At 39.2% G+C, this 2271-nt stretch overlaps 1 protein-coding gene across 1 annotated transcript in view; it reads right to left on the bottom strand.

Annotated features, from left to right (window-relative positions):
* Positions 1-1205: 1205 nt before the first annotated feature.
* LOC104624771 (MAR-binding filament-like protein 1) overlaps positions 1206-2271 on the bottom strand; it is a gene marked incomplete at its 3' end in the record, with an annotated part of 14085 nt that continues 13019 nt past the window's right edge. The window contains exons 9-10 of the mRNA XM_010292221.1: positions 1450-1586; positions 1206-1316 (exon numbers count right to left, since the gene is read on the bottom strand). Of these exons, the coding sequence (XP_010290523.1) occupies positions 1206-1316; positions 1450-1586 (248 nt within the window). The remainder of the gene's footprint in view (positions 1317-1449; positions 1587-2271) is intronic.

The raw sequence follows: 2271 nt of genomic DNA, 5'->3' as shown, positions 1-2271 counted from the left end.
CCTTATTAGCAATGTGTGGCTACTTCATGGTCTTATTTTTTGCATCCCACATTTAGATGGCAACAGTATCTCCATTGTCAGGAAAAATGAAGACACTGGTCCTATCAGGATAGAAATTCACTTTTTTTCCTACAAAGCAGAATAAATATATCGTATATTTTCTTATTCAGCATGAAAAAGGTGGTGAGTAATTAATTTCTTACTTTTTAGTTATAATTATATCCCTAAGTAGGACAACTCCATATTAACAAAACATTCCTCAGGAGGATTTAGATAACAGGAAGACCCTAGGAGCACATCCCCTTCAGTACCACACCGTGAAAATGTTGCACAGAACCAGCACAACCGGTGTCACTCAAAACACAGAGTTGTGTGCAAATATTTGACTCTGCTAGGTTCGGGGGATGTAAGATTAATTGGGTGAACCTTTTTATTTTCTCTTGCAAAGGAGACACTCCAGCAGAGAGAAAAAGAAAAGCTCTCCCTTTTGTCAGGATAGCCCTTCTCACATGACAGAATTTGACTATTAGTGTACAACATAAGGCCTTGCTCCCCTGATTCTCTAGCAAATAGGATCCAAAGCAATAGGATCTCTGACAAACTGGGTCCAAAGCAGGTTATCTGGGGTCAGCACACACATGCCTGCCCTCACCTATGGCAGCAAAATCCCAAATCTCTTTCACCAGCTACAGGCTAACAGAGCTGCAGTGCTTTGGCCATGCTCCTCCCAGCCATACCCCACCGCGTAGGGCACAGGATGTCTGTTCTGCTTAGACTATACAAGCCAAAGATTTCTTCTTCAGAGCACTTCTGTGCACAGGGAAAATCTGTGCTTACTTAGATTTATCTGAGTAAAAGCAGATTTTTCCCAGATACAACCATAAATGGGCAGTGGCTTGGTCTAAGACCTGGTACCACAGTATGGACTTCAGAGTATTTGTGAAGTTCTACATTCTGCACTGCTTCAATATCCTTCATTATTTGTATGTTCATTACTTGGTGATAAGAAACCGCATATTAGATTAGGGTAACTGGCAACTAACCTCTTTGTTATATGAGGTTTCATACCAGCCTACTAGTATAGTTTATAAACCCATTTAAATTCCGTGTTGAATGTTACATTTCAGAATCTCTTAAACCACTTGAACGCCTGAGTAAACAGTACTGAGACCATTTACTATTGTCAATATTGAAAGATTACATACAGTAGGCTGTCTTCAAGTTTTTCAATTTTTTTCTCTAGGTTTTTCTTTTCCATCATATGATTTGCCAGAAATTCAAGCTTTTCATCCAGCAAAACAGATAATTTCCCCAATCTACCAGAAGAAAAAAGAAGTAAGTTAGATACTTTGTCAGAAATATGATCTCACTATGTAGCAAGAAAAGCTTTAGTCATAAAATCACAAAATTTTAAAAATCTCTATTCAAAAGCTGACAGGTAATACTTACTTTGCTGCCATCTCATCCCTTTTTATAGCCCAGCATTGTTCTTCTTCCAGTATTTGTCCATACTTCTGGCACACAGCTTTATTTTCTAATTTAAGTTTTTTATTCAGGTATTTAGCATTGCCTAGATCTTCCTTAGTCTAGAAATAAGGACCATAGATGTTAGATTCTTATTATTTCTGTCTCTGTTTTACCTTATAGTAACATTCTATACTGCTTTAATCAAAAAAATCTTAGAGAACTTTACAATGAATCAAGATTCACAGGATGTATGTAATTAACATATATGGATATCTCATCAAGATGATGTTTCTGGATCTTCATTTCCATGGCCTCATTCAAACCAGTCACTCTGAAAAAGCCTGCAAGCTATGTGCTGCTCCCAGACACATGGTACCTTGCTCCAGCTGGAGGTAGTGACTTCTACTGTGTGGACTACAGATTGTGATAAAGTGGAAATGGAAAGGCTTGATGATGAAGGAACACTAGGATAGTGGGCATGCAATATCAAGGTGAGGGAAGCAGGAGTCATGGGTCCCAACTGAAGGAGGCAACAGCAGGAAGGTGGAAGAGAAAAAAGAAATAGGAAGATTATGATTGGGGTCCTGGCTTTTGGTGATAGGAATGCAGTAGAAGAGCAGGTGGGGTGGCCATGGGATGGGGAGAATGTGGCTCCCATCTAACGCTGCCTAACAACAGTATGGCAAAGATTTTAATGGACCAGCATCTTGTTTGATATGTACCCCTCTGGAGGAGACGTTATGAACATAACTAGGAAACCACCCCCTGATAGATGTGTGTAGTCTACATAACAACAATAATCTC

This window comes from Phaethon lepturus, unplaced genomic scaffold (genome assembly GCF_000687285.1).
Source record: "Phaethon lepturus isolate BGI_N335 unplaced genomic scaffold, ASM68728v1 scaffold14568, whole genome shotgun sequence".
NCBI lineage: Eukaryota > Metazoa > Chordata > Aves > Phaethontiformes > Phaethontidae > Phaethon > Phaethon lepturus.
The sequence above is the reverse complement of the archived record's forward strand: the minus strand, read 5'-3'. Positions and strand labels throughout refer to the sequence as shown.